The sequence below is a fragment of the Gopherus flavomarginatus genome, chromosome 3 (assembly GCF_025201925.1).
Source record: "Gopherus flavomarginatus isolate rGopFla2 chromosome 3, rGopFla2.mat.asm, whole genome shotgun sequence".
NCBI lineage: Eukaryota > Metazoa > Chordata > Testudines > Testudinidae > Gopherus > Gopherus flavomarginatus.
Genome location: NC_066619.1, coordinates 80663979 through 80678884, shown reverse-complemented (window position 1 = coordinate 80678884; position 14906 = coordinate 80663979). Strand labels below are relative to the sequence as shown.

At 41.9% G+C, this 14906-nt stretch overlaps 1 protein-coding gene across 2 annotated transcripts in view; it reads right to left on the bottom strand.

Moving 5' to 3' along the window:
- Window positions 1-9711: 9711 nt before the first annotated feature.
- GRAMD2B (GRAM domain containing 2B) overlaps window positions 9712-14906 on the bottom strand; it is a 73887-nt gene continuing 68692 nt past the window's right edge. For both annotated transcript variants that reach the window (XM_050945888.1, XM_050945889.1), the window contains exons 13-14: window positions 14596-14689; window positions 9712-11055 (exon numbers count right to left, since the gene is read on the bottom strand). In XM_050945888.1, coding sequence (XP_050801845.1) covers window positions 11014-11055; window positions 14596-14689 — 136 coding nt within the window. In that variant the 3' untranslated portion in view covers window positions 9712-11013. The remainder of the gene's footprint in view (window positions 11056-14595; window positions 14690-14906) is intronic.

Below are 14906 nucleotides of genomic sequence, written 5' to 3'. Positions count from 1 at the left end.
CCCCTTGCTCTGTTCCTCCACCGCCACAGGCACTCACCTTTGTACAGAAAACAGGATGTAGGCCATAGAGGGTGTTCCGCACACGTAAAAGGGGAAGCCGAGCGTCCAGCTGCAGAGGCATTGAGAGGCAGCTCTGGACCAGCCCCTCCACTCCTGGCCAGGGCCTCTGTTTAGGGGGGAGGGGCTGAGGGGGGAGAGAAATGCCCCCAAAACTATGCCCATGGACTCTGGCCCATGCTGCTTGGCCAAATCCTGTTGCAGGGGAGGGGCTGATGCCGCTGGGCCAGATCCTGTACAGTCCCATTTTTGCACCTCCTGCCCCCCACTGACTCTGTGCCCTGGGCAGCTGCCTCCCTCACCCACCCTAGTTATGGCCCTGGGCACAAAAAAGTGGGGTATCTGGGTTATGCAACTGGAAACCTTTGGCACAATAGAGTCTTTTGTCTTGTTGTCTATTTTTAACAATACTTTGCATACATTTGTCCTATAGCAGGCGTGAAGTGAAGAGGCTTTCTTTTTCTCCATCACAGTAAAGGAAGTCTGGTCTAGCTGACCATGTCCAGGTCATAGATTGAATCAGTGAATCCTCCTGGGTGTGGTGTTCTGTCCCATGTAATGACACCAGGACCACTTAGAACAAGAGATTTGCTCTACAGCCTTAGGTAACAGCAGGCTGTTTTTTAGCTCATGAGATAGAGGCTCATGCACTAAGCTCCAGCCGTCACCTGTTTGATGCTACCTGTCAAGGAGCAGGGTCAGTCTGTGTTACATTATCACTTTTTTTTTCCTCCCACAGTGAGCTTTCTAATTGTTTTGTTGATCAGATTGGATGTTTGGACTGGACTGATCACAGCTGTGGCTGCAGTGGACAAACACCGTGGTTTTGTTAGTAATTCACAAAGATCCATTTTCCTTTCCCTCTCCCCACCCCAAGAGCACATTTTAATCATTTTGGAACATGCCAATGCTTTTGCCTCACACGCTTTACTAAGCAGAAAAGGGTTTTAATCACAGTATGATTGATAACCATAGTTAAACAGAACATTAGCCTAATGACATGTAACTCCAGCATGGTTGTTAACTTGTGTACAAGTTTATTCCTTAAAAAGGAACTGAAGTTGTCAGGCTTTAAGTTCAAATGAGTGAAAGACAGACAGGTCCCTCTTCTTCTCATGTGGCTTGCAGTTGTGGCTATGGAAGCTCAAAGAGAAACATGTAATAGTGAGCTAGTCCTGGGGCATAAGCAGTGCAATTGAATCTGCAGAGTAACATGCACATTTCACACCCTCCATGCGTCTGTGCACATGTAGAGTCAAGCCGGCACAGGTATGAACCACAACAAAATCCATATAAAGTGAAAAGAGTGTAAGTTGTTTTATTATAGAGGGAGCTGATGAAAGTCTCTGATTTTATAATAGTGAACTTTATATTCTGTGCTTTAACCTTTTTACATTCAAGATACATTTTAAAAGTACATTTGGGGGAATGGAAGCAAAACTCCTCTACTGCTAACAAAAAAAAGAAAGAAAGAAAGAAAGAAAACCAAAAATTATACCAAGGAACCCAGAAGCAAATCTCTTCACCTCACCAAAGAAAATTCAGGATATGCTAATAGCTAATTCAAGAAATAGGAACTGAGTGATGAAAACTGAAGGGGAGGAAAAAAAAAGACAACAGGTAAGTAGCGACAGTCAAAGACGAGAGAATGATCCAAGTACTCTGCTTAGTGTTAAATGGAGAATTTAATCACTAGTCACTCACAATGGCTAAAGCCATCAACTAGGGAGTGTTGAGAATGTGATCATGGTTTCATATGGAAGAACACAGTACTGTTCTTAACCTCACCTATTCATAAAACGATGCTAATATTGTACTTGTTATGGCAGACATTCTTCAGATTTAGATATCAAAGGGCTGTGGTCAGTGTTTTAATCTAGTTTCTGATGGTGAGAGGCAATATAACACAAGGTCTTGCCTCGTGTAAAAAAAAAAATTATACATTATTCAGCGTGATCCTCAGTATGACATTATGAGAGCCTGATTCCTGGACTATGAACAATAGAAGAGTAATGAGCAGAGTTGTGTTGGCAGCATGATTTTAGAGCTCAGTACTACCAGAAATCAGTCTGAAATGATTAAATATCTTCATTTCTACATGGAATGAAGTTCTATAATTAAATAGGGAACGAAAAAGAATAATTGCAGAGCAGTTTGGTTTTTTTAAAATTTGCTGTGCCAAAACTTTCCAAATAGTTTCCACTTGCTAGAGGCTGTGTTTGAGTAGTTCCACAGTTAATACAAATAACAGAGGATAGGAGAGAATATCTAGTACAGCACTTATTATAAAAGCATTTATAGAGCATTGGTCTGTAAAAAGTGGCTGGCCAAATTATGCTGAGTGTCTTGTTTTCATTTATTGCATGACATTAAAAGATCAGAATGCATTTAATGTGTTTTTAGCTAACATAACCATTCTATGGTTCCAAAGAGATGTTATGAGATTGCAAATGGGAAAAGAAGTGGTTTGTGTAATTGTGAACAGGAGGAGAGATAAACTTTTTATGAAGATGTAGTCCACATTTTTTAGCCTTCCCTATTTAATATTATCTGTATTCTACCACTTGAATACTTAGAAAACCTACAAAAAAACTATGCATCATGATTAAACTCTACTGAAGAAAAAAAAAAAAGACATCTGAGGTGATACCAAAAGATTTGGTGAAAGCAAATGTAGGCTTGGTTTTCAATAGAAGACATGAGAGCAATTCTGGCAATTGCCTTCCCGTAAGTTTAACTTCCATTTCAACCAACATAACAGAACAAAATTTTGAGGAAAAGTTTGAAGAGCAATGCTGGCAGAAATGGGGAGTTGAGTGGAGCTGGATTTGTTTACACCAATAGTGTACTTGGTATCACTTTTCTGAACTTTTAGGGGGAAATCGTGGGCACTGTTGAAGTCAATGACAAAACTCCCACTGACTGTAATAGGGCCATGATTTTAACCTTTAGCCATTTCTTCACTAGGAAAAAGATAATGTGTATGTGTGAAGGCTAACACCCATTAGCTAACACAAAATAAAATCCTAGTGAAGGCAAGGCCAGGATAGTGTTCACATGTTATCTCCTTGACATAAATCTAACCTCACCCCTACTGTGTACCTCAGCTGATTAACACTCAAGAAAATGACAAACTGTATTGTCTACGTAAAGATGTTTCCAAAGATCAGCTAATGTGGTAAAACTCCTGCCACCCTTTTTGAGCTCTTAGAGAATAAGGGCTTATCTGCATGGGGAAGTTGACTGACATAGCTATTTTCCCCATGCAGACAAGCCTTAAAAGAACCACAGGTGTAACACAGCATGGGTTTATAAAGACCAAACCTCAGCCAGCTAACTGGATAGCTTTTTTGATAGAATTAGTAAATTAGTTAATGAAGGGGAGACAGTAGATTTAATATTTTAATGTCAGTAAAGCATTTAATAAAAGCAGCAAAGAATCCTGTGGCACCTTATAGACTAACAGACGTTTTGGAGCATGAGCTTTCGTGGGTGAATACCCACTTCCTCAGATGTACCCAAGTTTTAAGACGAAACCTACCGCTGATCCTTGTAGGACTCCACTAGACACCTTTCTCAATAGATACTTCACTATTTATCATTACCCCTTGTGTTCACCCTTTAGCCAGTTTACTGATCTACATGCCAGTGTTCCCATGCCATCCAATCTGAATTACTTTAAGTGGGATTTCATTAAATGCTTTAAGTATCAGAGGGGTAGCCGTGTTAGTCTGGATCTGTAAAAGCAGCAAAGAATCCTGTGGCACCTTATAGACTAACAGACGTTTTGGAGCATGAGCTTTCGTGGGTGAATACCCACTTCCTCAGAGGAAGTGGGTATTCACCCACGAAAGCTCATGCTCCAAAACGTCTGTTAGTCTATAAGGTGCCACAGGATTCTTTGCTGCTTTTTACAGATCCAGACTAACACGGCTACCCCTCTGATACTTAAAGCATTTAATGAAATCCCACTTAAAGTAATTCAGATTGGATGGCATGGGAACACTGGCATGTAGATCAGTAAACTGGCTAAAGGGTGAACACAAGGGGTAATGATAAATAGTGAAGTATCTATTGAGAAAGGTGTCTAGTGGAGTCCTACAAGGATCTGCGGTAGGTTTCGTCTTAAAACTTGGGTAACTTGTCAGTACTGTGCTCTATTTCAAGCTGGATACCATGTAGTGATCGTTTTAGAAGTAGTTGTTCACATGAGAATCATTAGCCTGTGTCACAAACTGCACTCCATGAGAAAAAGTCAAGAGTTCAACACTTAAACATCGGTAAAAAGTGACTTCCCTGTACAAACTTCCCTTCATGGCTTGCCTCAGCTGCAGCTTTTGTGCTGAAGCAGAATTAGATCACATTGGAGGATTAGCACAACCCTTCAAAGTCATGGGCACTACCATGCTGGTGGAACAGTTCCCGAGTTGTGTTTTGCACTATACCAGGAACCAGTTGTAATGAAGCGGTTAAGCCACCGGTTAATTCTTTACTTTGGAAAGAACACTTAGTGCTATCTGCAGATGTATAGATAAGAGCTAGTTTTTAATTTTGCACTTGGCAGCACAGCCAAATGATTGGTCTCTAATCTGCAACTAAGCACTGGTAAAGTGCCTTCTCAGTGGAAAATTACCTCATCCATATCATTATGTATGAAATGCAGTTGAAGGGCCCCTTCAGTCTACAGCCCTATTTCCATGCTTCCTACATTGCCGAAGACCAGGAAACTTGTTAATAAACAATTAATGAAGTTTAATATGGACACTTCCATTTCGTCATGACTTGAGTAACTGAGGGACGACCTTTCACAGGGCTTCCTGTCTGACCAACAAGGGTGGGTTTTTAACGGCTGTGAAATCAATGAGTATGTGACCAGTAACCAGATCAATTCAACACAGTGGATACAAAGTGTCGTGTACATAGGAAAAAGATAACTGCCATTAAATGCAATACACAAGATGATTATGCACACCATTGATGATTTTGTTTTGCTATTGTTACTTAAGTAGGTACAGTACCTGAATATTAAGTGAAAGTTGTTCTGGGAAGGAGAGAGAGAATAGAAAAAGTGAGATGTATAGGTGGGAGAGATGTGCATAGCTACATCTTGGCAGGAGATACCTATAGGCTATATGACATCTTGTAGTAGCTCCTTGTTCTTTCCATGATATATAGGAATAAACTCTCCATGGCAGGGCAAGCTCAGTGGAAGGTAGTGGTGTCACATCTTTAAAACTTCTTCTCTGGTGGTCTTCCTAAGCTAGGAATTTGGAGCACTTCAAGGTGCACCAGGTATGACCTAGTTAGTTAGTTAAGCTTTTGCCTCTTTTTTAATAACAGGAGGTTTACAGGAGTGGGGAGGGAGGTTGTTAGTAAGCAACCTATTAATAGCCTATCATCTAGTCCCACAATTTTGTGAAACCCTGATTTTACCAAAGTTCTGTCTTCCCTGCATTACAAAATTTCTGCTAATGGTATAGCAGCCAGCAGGAATTAGGGAGGAGCTCACTGATTTCAAGCCACAAATTTCAGAGGCAATAAGTAAGATTTGCCATTCTATGCATGTTAGCAAATTAAGAGTATTAAATAAGGGTGCTGCTATTACTCACTTGGCAAACTGCAATTAGTGTAGTTTCTTCCAAATAAAGAAGTCATTGTTATGTTATTTATAAAAAGCATATGACAGAATGATAAAAGGCCGTTTGTTTGCTTCAGTTTCACTTATAAATAGCCGTCCTTCTTTCATTATCTTTATTGTAGGCTATTACTCCTTAATAACTTCAAACTCTCAATGCTCTTAAGTGCAGCAGGTTACCAGTAACTGCAGCTGATCCAGTCAGGTGATAAACTGATAACAGTGCCTAAGAAATCTGTAGCAGTAAGGGTATGTTTACGCAGCAGCTGGAAAGTATAATTCCTAGCCATAGACATGCCTACAAACAACAACATACACAGCAGTACTGGCAGTGGTGTGGGCTAGTGGCCTGAGTACTCGAAACAGTTGTGCTACAACTGTCCCCTCTCAAATGTAGAAGGAATGGGATGAAAAATTGACATTTTATTGTTTTTGTTGAAAATTTTCTCCCTCTCTCTCTCTCATACACACACACACAGTCATTTCATGAGCAACTCTGATGGCACTCTAAGGCCCAAAGCAGAGGCAGAAGGGTCCCAATATATGGGCAAAACCCAGTTGGAACAGACAGGTGAAACAACTCCTCTGCCTTATCATCCCTGGTAATAATCCTATATGTTTTACTGCAGCAGGGGATGATCTGGTCTTTATTGACTAGAGCAAGTTCAGAGATGTGAGATAAGAACACATAGAGCCTCTACTAGATGAACCTTGCTGAGGTTTCATAGGTCCTTTCCCAGAAGCTCTCTATTTCCCAGTCTGGGGAGGACATTGCACCATAATTGACACTTACACAACACCTTTTGGCTCTGATCCCATAGTGCTATTGAAACATTTATAACACACTTGTGAAGCAATCCATCATTATTCCAGATTTACAGTTGCAGAAACTGAGACACAAATGATTTGCTGAAGGCAGTGTGCAAGTGACACTACCAATATCAGAAGACAAGTATGGGCTCTGACCAGGGCCAGCTCCAGGCACCAGCCCAGCAAGCAGCTGCTTGGGGTGGCCAACGGAGAGGGGCGGCACGTCTGGCTCTTTGGCGGCAAGTCCCTCACTCCTCTTGGAGCGAAGGACCAGCTGCCAAAGACTGAAGCAGTGGCAGTAGAGCTGCAGATTGCGCCTTTTTTTTTTTTTTTTTTTTTTTGCACTGCTTGGGGCAGCAAAAACTCTGGAGCTAGCCCTGACTCTGACCTTCCCCCACAACAGAGCAGTGCAGCAGTTATTTCTCCTGCATTAGAAAGAAATTAGGTTACTTGGATTCACCTTACCTTGAATTGTGCCATCTGGGTTAAAGAGATAAGTTTCCAAGCTACACAGAGATCTTCTTCACCCACCTTGTGTCTCTCCAATATGCTGGGACCAACACAGCCACAACAACGCTACAAACAACATATAGGTTAAAGGGCAGCTATCAGCCTAAAGATCTATTGAAATACATTTGGATTACTCATTCACTGCTGCAATTGTTTATTCTTGTCACTGTTATCTAATATATGTGCTTAGGGAACAGTATGGTTAGTGATAAATCTTTAGCTTACCTGCTCTCCTTCCCAGTCTGCTGTAAGACTTAATTCAGCATATTACAATACAGTAGGCAGTCAAAATTTTCAAGGGTGTCTGATTTTCATAGGATGGAAGTTCAAAACTTTCTGAAAAGCCCATTTTAAAGGTGCTTCAAGTTGGACATCTAAAATCACTAGTCACTTCTGAAAACTTGGGCTTCTCCATTACAAATTTTCCTCATGAAATTTGTAGGAAACAAAATTACTCTGTAGAGAATTCCAGCAAGTGCATTTTACACCCATTTGTTTGGTAAATAATGTAGTTCTTGTTCCTTGTCCAATTAGTTTGATTTTAAATCTAAAAGACACCATAAAAACCCACCTGGTTAGTGGTTCCTCACCACTAATTCAGTAAAGATCTCTTCCAAAGTGGGTGTAATCAGAGCTTGCCCAGCATGAAACCCCTCCCCAGCCCACTTACTGTTAATAGGTAGAACTATTGTCTTCAAAATAAAATCAGTTGACCCTGCTTCTGAGACATCTTATCTGTGCTTTGTAATTTCAAGAACTGCTTTTAATTCACACCCTCTGCAAATTCAAAGTCAGCTCGGTTGGATGGAGTTATATAGGCAGCTCTGTATAGTTTCTACAAGGTAGAAAAGACACCAGATTTAGGAAAACTGTTCAGAAATATTTGAACACAAACTGGGATAGTCTTTTCTCCATCCTGGGCTCTGCATACAGGTCTCTCTTTGAATTAAATAGGAGGCATGAGGGCACATCCAAAGGCAACATTTGGCCCTTAGTGATCTAGATTATGAAATTTTTTTTGAATAGTTAATTTGCCAAAACATGCAGTCTCAGCTGACCTGAAACTTTGTGAATTTGACCCAATTAGTTTTCCCAGGAAAAAAAAAAAAAACCACACACACACACACAAAAACACCCTTATCGCAGGCCAACAAAGACAGACAGATTTCCCACTCCCCATTTTAACTTTTAGCCCAGGGGTTAGGGTATTTGCATGAGATGTGGGAAACCCTAGCTTAAACCCACTCCATGGAGCAAGGACTTGAACTCAGCACTTCCCAGGTGAGTGCCTCATAATCACCACCAGGGTATAGAGTAATTCTTTTGTGCTCTCTCTCTCTTTGGGCCAATGAATGTGTAGGTAGGTCCACAAAGTGGACCAGCTTCAACAGGAGAGATTGAGAGCCAGGGCCGCCCAGAGGATTCAGGGGGCCTAGGGTCTTTGGCAGCAGGTGGCCCCTGCTTTGGCAGTAATTTGGCAGCCGGGGGGTCCTTCGACTCTGGGACCTGCCGCCAAAGTGCCCCGAAGACTTGCGGCGGGGGCCCCCCACCGCCAAAGACCCTGCACTTCGGCAGCGGGTCCCGCTTCAGCAGTCATTTGGCAGCGGGGGGTCCTTTCGCCCCAGGGATAGACCCCCCCGCCACCGAAGACCCAGAGTGGAAGCAGCTCCGGGGGCCCGCGAGAGTTTTCTGGGGCCCCCGGAGTGAGTGAAGGACTGCCCTCCATTGCACCCATGCAACTCCACTGACTTCATAAGTGAGGGAAGAATGTGGCTCATATTTGGGAATGCGAGGTGAAAAGTTGTGTGGGGAGAGATTTGTTTATCAATTTCTTAGCTAGTGATATTTATACATCTAAGTAAATAGGAGAGACCCACCCAGAAACTTTACAGCCACAAAGAGTACATTCAGTGGAACTTCTGCCATGCTGTGTTTAGGATGGGATGGAAAGTGGCCACTTGGGGTGTGGAACGCTAACTTCCAGCATGCTGGAGAGCAAAGCCTTGCAGTGCTCTTCACCGAGGTGTGTATTTGTGGGGAAACCACATCAACCTGAAACAGATCCACTGAATAGGAAAGGTGCCCAATGGGCACCATATACAACTGGCCCCTGGCTCAGCTGTGCAGATTGCTGCACCTTGCCTATAGGCTGAGGACAACAGAGGCTTCTATCCTACATTCTTCAGGCACAGCTTTACCCAAGGTTCACAGCAACATGTTACAAATATGGGCCAGATGCTCAGTGGTGTTAGAACTAGGGGTGCCGGTGGGGCTGCTGCACCCCTCTGCTTGAAGAACAAACATATGGTTTCCATCAGCAGCATCCCCCCTATAAAAATTGTTCCTGCAGATCCTCAGCTGATGTAAATCAGTCCTGGTGTTACATAGATTTACAGCAGCTGAGGAACTTCTCCAGTGGCCAGAGATGAGGAAAAATACATCCACACTTGGGAATCTGAATGAAAGCCTTCAATGGAAAGGCTGTCATAGCCTGCATTAGGCTTTTGATCAGGCCCTAGCTGCATTGTGTAGGATGATTTTTAGAAGGTGGTTTGAAAACAGATTTTGCAGGCACAAAATGGATTCACAGTAAGAGCAACACTTCTGATTGCAAAAACCTTTATCAGCTTTGTTTATAATATAAAACTAACTGTTACATGTGGAATGTACAAGCGAAATTGTAAGCACCAGACTTTTTTTTAAAGTTTTTTTTATTAAACAAAATAAGGTACATTTCACAGAAATGATTATTAAAAATGCATATATAAACATCTGTTTACTTACAGGTTCTATCTTATACTACCCTAAATATTGCCTCATGAAAACCAGCCAACCCACTTTGTAAACCAAAGAGTTAAAATCACTAGTTACCTCATCATTTAAGGCTCTGTGAAAACAGAACAACGTAACAAGAGAACACCTATTTTTCTTCTATTCACTCCAATAAAATAGTTTCTATCATTGTATTTTCATTAACTTGCCAGTTCCCACTGTGTAAGGGTGATGGACTCTGTGGGATCTTCTGTGACCAAATTAGCTATGGGACTCCCGGTAACTGGAATGGGAACTGCACAACTAAGACCTCATGTGACCCTTTGAAAAGCTGACAGCATCTTAGCACTGAAGGGCATCCTGAGCAAACTATGTTACAATGAGAGATTTAAAATATACCGGATATTTTAAACTGTGTTTAGCAGCTCAGTGTGCCACCCAGGCTTGTAGACAGTTTGCAGAAGCTACAGTTCATAGTGGGTGGGGTATTCTGTAAAAAATTGTGAGCGTTTGCATAGGGCTTGATCTGGTCATCTACTGGGCACTCAATTTCCATTGAAGTCAATGGGCCAGATCCTCAGCTGGTATAGCTCCAGCAAAGTGAATAGAGTTGTGCTGATGATTTACACCAGCTGAGAATCTGGCACATAAGAAGCAGAATGCACTCAGCACCTCAGATTCAGACCCAGAGAGACCAGACATGAAGGTATTTGACGCATGCACAGATTTTGGGGAACTGGAGCAGAAGAGAAGAAAACTAAAAATGGAGTGTTTATTAATAACTACAGTAATACCAGAGAGACAGGGGTCTCTCTCTGAATGACAACAAGCATTTGCACATGATGGTTCCGTAGCTGTACATCTAGGACCAAATTCTGCTCTGTCACATCCATGTAAATGAAAAACAAATATTGAGATAAAGGGAGTTACTCCAGATTTACACTGGAGAACCAAGAACAGAATTTGGCCCCAAACTATAAAAATCACATACTGATGTGTGACTAGCAATGGAAAAACATTATTGTCAGCATACACAGATATATTTCATTGCACAAGAATAAACCACTCTCCAGATTCTTGAGACGGAGAAGCTACTGCAGCAGTCTAAGTGTGGCTTTAGCTTCAAAAAATGGAACACGAACTCCAGCCTGCAGAGTTCACTGCAGTGTTTGATGCTGCTTATCAGACATAGGAGAATGAGGTATGAAGTAGCCCAGAACATGAAGGTTTCAGTCACCATCTTCAAGTAGTCTTTGTAAGTTGTTTTGTATCTTAAAGAAGAACAGAAGGTTCAGATATACTTACTGCTATTCACACAGTTAGAAAGCATTCTTCAGTGCAAGTATGAGTGCACCAGTTAATTCTAGCACTGCTATTTATGCCCTTTCGAATGGTTGCTATACTGAAGTCAACCCAACATCCATGTGCATCAGCCAGGTACAGAGCCGTCCCTTGGGTACGGTAAATTGGGGTGACTGCCCCAGGCCCTGGAGGGTCCCTGCACATGGATAAAATCATGAGGTGGCGAGCAGGGAGGTGAGGCAGGAGGATGGGTGAAGTGAGGAAGCAAACAGGGATGTGAGCAGCAGGCAGGCAGGCAGGCAAGGAGGAGCTCCCCTACCAGAACCTCCTGCTCCTCGCAATGCCTCCTACCTGCTGGCAAGCCCCGCCGCTCAGTGCCTCCTGTGGATCAGATGTTTCAAGGCATGAGAAGGCACGGGGGAGGAGGGAAGAGGAGTGAGGGCACAAAAGCATGCTTGGGGGAGGGGACGGAACTGGGCAGGGAAGAGGCAGGGTGGGGGTGGGAAGAGGTGGGGTAGGGCCTTGGGGGAAGGGGTGGCATGGGGACAGATCTTGGGCAGATCCAGGGAGGAGCACCCCATCAAGATTAGAAATTTGGCACCTTTGTCTGGGGCCCACACCCTCCTAGGGACAGCCCTGACCAGGTACAAACTCATTTGGAAAGCTGGAACTGAGGTGTCAGGACTTAGGAGCACTTTTGGTAAATTCTGAAGCTGCCCTGCTCTTCCACTAAGTTTGAGTTAGTGAAAGAGCAGGGCTACTCCATGACTGACAGTAGAGTTGGAAAAAACCCAGTAATTAATTTCATTAACTTTAAGTGATTTATCAATGTTGTAATTTTTCAAAATTTCATAATTGATTTTATTTTATAATTGAAAGATGGCCACCATCTTTATAGGTGGCCAAAATCTCAAGAAAACATCTACAGAACTTTTGAAAAACCCAAAGGCTTTTGATAAAGTGGAAAATTCAAAGTGTTTTGGCGAGCTCAAACAGGACAGGCTTCCCCCTCATCCGAAGGACAGTAGGATACAATCTACAGATCATGAAGTAAAACATTCCATGCTCCAGAAATTAGCCTACTCCTTTAAGGAGAAGCAAGGTGGCAGCCAGCACCAGAGAAAAAGATACTGAGCTCTATTCTCTGCCCCAGCTACTTTGTGTTGTAGAAGGTAGTGCAAAGCAGCCAAAATGCTATCCAAGGGGACAATTGGATGGTGCAAAGCTAGCTTAGCCAGCTCGATGCCTCCTGTTTCTCTCTCCACTTTAGCATAGGGCATGTCAAGATGGGACACATGGTGTTCTGCCAGAGCTTCAGCTGCTATAGCCACTGGCTACAGATAGAGCAGCTTTAAGGCAGCTCCATATTACACTAAGATTATGCCATGCCTCGTCCAGCCTCCAGTTGACCCAGGATCAGGGAAAGTTACCTTAAAACCATGTTGTCATACCCCCCACTTCCCTGAGGCACACCAAACACACTCGTTAAGGAAAAAAAAAAAAAGGCAGGGATAGGTTCACCGAGGGAAAGGAAGAAAAAAATGGAAAGAAAAAAAATGAAAACTGCTTCCGGGTTAATATATACAAATTATCTAGTGCCTGCATTTTAATTGTATTCCCTTCTCAGAAGAGGTGGAGGAGTCAACCGAGATCCTGGGGCTCATATTGGTGAGGCACATGAGTCCTTTTGGTTTTTCATTTCAAGCACTTGTCTGGTGGATACATCTGGTACATTTGGCAACCAAGCTGTATGAAGCCCATCAAAAAGAGTCTAGAAGTGCTAGATATTGTGGCACTAAGCCAATGGGAATTCAGTGGCCCACAAGTGTGGAATTCAATAGAGCTGAGAGAAACACAAGGTTACATTCAAAAGAGGTCACTGCAACAGGGTCAAATTCTGAACAGGCTTTTTGAGAGTAGGTGTAAGGCCAGACTTCTGCAAGTCTATGGGGAAGACGTGATGAGGAGAGGAAAGCATACATTAAGTACAGGTGCCAGGATTAATAACTTTCTTCTTCTAAAAAAAATTTAATCAGAGCAGAACGTCAACCCAGTAGTACAATTTTCACAAATAATAAATAGCTAATTATTCCATAGCGTTAGCTTAAATGCTTGCTAAGGTTTAGCAAATCTTTATTGAAGGAGTGCCAGTTTAAGAGAGGTGTGTTGGTATGCAACAACCTGTGCTCAGAGGACACTAGGACCATTGTATTGTAAGTTGGCAGCAATCCAAGTATGAAAATATGCACAGTTAAGGTCTCTTTAGGGGTTCAGTTCTTTTGGCCCCAGTTGAGCAAAGCATTTAACTTTAAGCATAGGCTCAAGTCCCACTGAAATGAATGAGACTTCAGAACATGCTCACGTGATTTGCTGAACTGAAGCATTAGTCTTTATATGAGAAATTCCATTGTAATGATTTGGCCTGTGTACTTGGGTCAATATTGAAGGTCTCTGAATATATCTTACCATATAGCGAGTAATCTCCTCTCACTTCCTAGTTTTAAACTAGTAAACATTGAGAATGAAGTCAATTGAATGTCTCCAGATTTACACTGAAGAGAGAATCAAGCCCCATTTCCTTGGTAGCAAAGTTGTTCTGAAACTTTTGACATATTGCTAGCAGTGATATTAAATAATCTCAGTGACATGCAACCTGAAAAGTTTGCTCTGGAAAAACAAATTGTATTGAAGACCTTTGCAAGCTATCAACATTTTAGAAACAAAAAAAACAAAAAACAAAAAAACACTCATGTGATTATAGTATGTAGGAATTCAAATAAAAGGTTATTACAGTAGAAATACAACCTACATGCTGGGCCAATGGAAGAACAACATGAAACACCTTAGTTTTAATTATCAGTTTACTGCACTTGAAGTATAAATGTAACCAGGTGAAAATATCTTCCTGCCTAGCCTTGTTTTTCTTTGATTTTCCAGCTGGGGATAGCAAATACATTTAGTTCTGCAGTTAGTAAATGGAAAAGAGAAGAGGTCATCTGCAGGGAACAAACAGCTGGTGCATTCATGTTGCTAAACAGTAACAGACATTACTAAACATCCACTTTGTAGGTGGACACCAGCATTCCAGCAGGACAAAACAGACTGGAGAAACATATCACCCAAGAAAGGTAATATCAAAAGTCTGTTGCCTTACCAGCCAAAAATGAAGGTCATTAACTGGATCATAAACACAACAAATCACTGGAGGTTTCAGAGTAATTAAATGGCAATTGATCTCTCAACCTCTCATAAGGTAGCACTCACATACACTGACACACATGCTCAGGCTTAACTGTTAATTTATGCCATTATCCAAGAACTCTCTCACCTCAGGAAGGTGGTTCTTCCAGAAATGCTGTTCAGAGATCTACAAAAGCAAATCTTGGAGAGTCTGGTACTTTCGGGAAAGAAACATCAGTGGTTTGACAAAAACCTGTTGTGATCATCATGTATCCTGAGTACCGGGCATTTAAATACTTACATAATATTATTCATCTCAAATCAATTACCTTTTCCAATTTTATGAGGTTAGCTGTTAGTTCACCACAAAGGACATCAGCATTAATTTGCAGATGGGATCCCAGGCCTTGTTGCACTGGCTGGCTGTTAAATAAAAGAACGAGATGTGATGGGGGAAAGGAAAAATGAAAACAATGAAGGATTTGAATGGGAACATTGTTACTGCAATACTTATTTAGCACAGTATTTCTGTAATGTAATTTGTACCCTCAGACTTTACCAGACTAATTCTACAGAAATCAAGACAGAAATTCTTAACATTTTTATTAGTAAAATCCCTCTAAGTATGCTCGTGTTTTAT